The following is a 1,136-nucleotide window of genomic DNA, read 5'->3' as shown; positions in this document are numbered from 1 at the left end:
CAGGAAACACTCGTCATCTTCAGGAAACACTCGTCATCTGCAGGAAACACTCGTCATCTTCAGGAAACACTCGTTGACTTTAGGAAACACTCGTTACAGTAAGAGATAGAAGACATCCGGGTAACGCACTCATCTCTTTATTTGTCACAAACTGAACACGTGTCAAACAGAAACTCGTCAGTGACCTGTGCGTCTTCACCATAGACTGTAAATGAAGATGGACGCCGCGCCCCCTCTTGCCCTCGCTATGCTAAAGTGACCTTAAAATATCCGGATACGAGTCATTGGGAGCCCTGCACCTGCGCAGAAGCTTCCCACAGTGAGGGAGTTCCCGTGCGTATTGAATGTGAGCGCATGGATTGGCTGCCACGGCTGTCAATCATGGTGGAAATATAATTTAATAAATTAAAACCGAGCTGATCGTGAAAACAAACAGCTGAACAAACAAACACCTGGACAAAGGTCAGGGTGATGAGCTACTTCAGGGACAGAAACCGTCTTTGGGAAACATTTATTTGTCGTGTACGTTGAGTTTTTAATTCAGCCTATGACCATTCAGCAACATGGAGGGGCGGGTCTTAGGACCTGTACTGCAGTCAGACAGCAGGGGGCGATGCTGCCATGTCCTCCATCTTTACATACGGCCTACGGTCTTCACACTTTGAGCGGCGGTGGAGCGTCGTCTCTCGGCGGCCTGAAGGAGTCGATCTCTTTGACGATCCTTTCTGCGATGGTTCTGTTGTTGGCGGCGACGATCCGTCTAGACATCAGGTCGACGTCTCCTCCTGAAGACACAACATCTCAGAGTTGGTCCTCCGTCTCAAAACACACACACACACACACACACACACACACACACACACACACACACACACACACACACACACACACACCAAGCGTCCATCTCCTCACCGTCCACATCCATCAGGACGCCTCCCGCCTCCAACACCATCAGCGAGCCGGCCGCCACGTCCCACACGTGGATCCCGATCTCATAGTACGCCTCCACGCAGCCGCACGCCACCAGACACATGTTGATCGCTGCAGTTCCTGCTCCACGCACGCTGAAACACACACACACACACACTCTGTCAGATACAGACTCTGTCAGATACACACACACACACACACACACA

General features: G+C 51.2%; 1 protein-coding gene across 1 annotated transcript; it reads right to left on the bottom strand.

The window, feature by feature from the left end:
* Positions 1-121: 121 nt before the first annotated feature.
* Positions 122-1,120, bottom strand: LOC121939822 (inositol monophosphatase 1-like; the record flags this gene model as incomplete). Its single annotated transcript, XM_042482761.1, has 2 exons — positions 122-785; positions 913-1,120. Coding segments are annotated over 2 exons (339 nt in total), but the record flags the coding sequence as incomplete, so codon positions are not given.
* Positions 1,121-1,136: the final 16 nt, after the last annotated feature.

The sequence above is a fragment of the Plectropomus leopardus genome, unplaced genomic scaffold (assembly GCF_008729295.1).
Source record: "Plectropomus leopardus isolate mb unplaced genomic scaffold, YSFRI_Pleo_2.0 unplaced_scaffold6198, whole genome shotgun sequence".
Classification (NCBI taxonomy): domain Eukaryota; kingdom Metazoa; phylum Chordata; class Actinopteri; order Perciformes; family Serranidae; genus Plectropomus; species Plectropomus leopardus.
The sequence above is the reverse complement of the archived record's forward strand: the minus strand, read 5'-3'. Positions and strand labels throughout refer to the sequence as shown.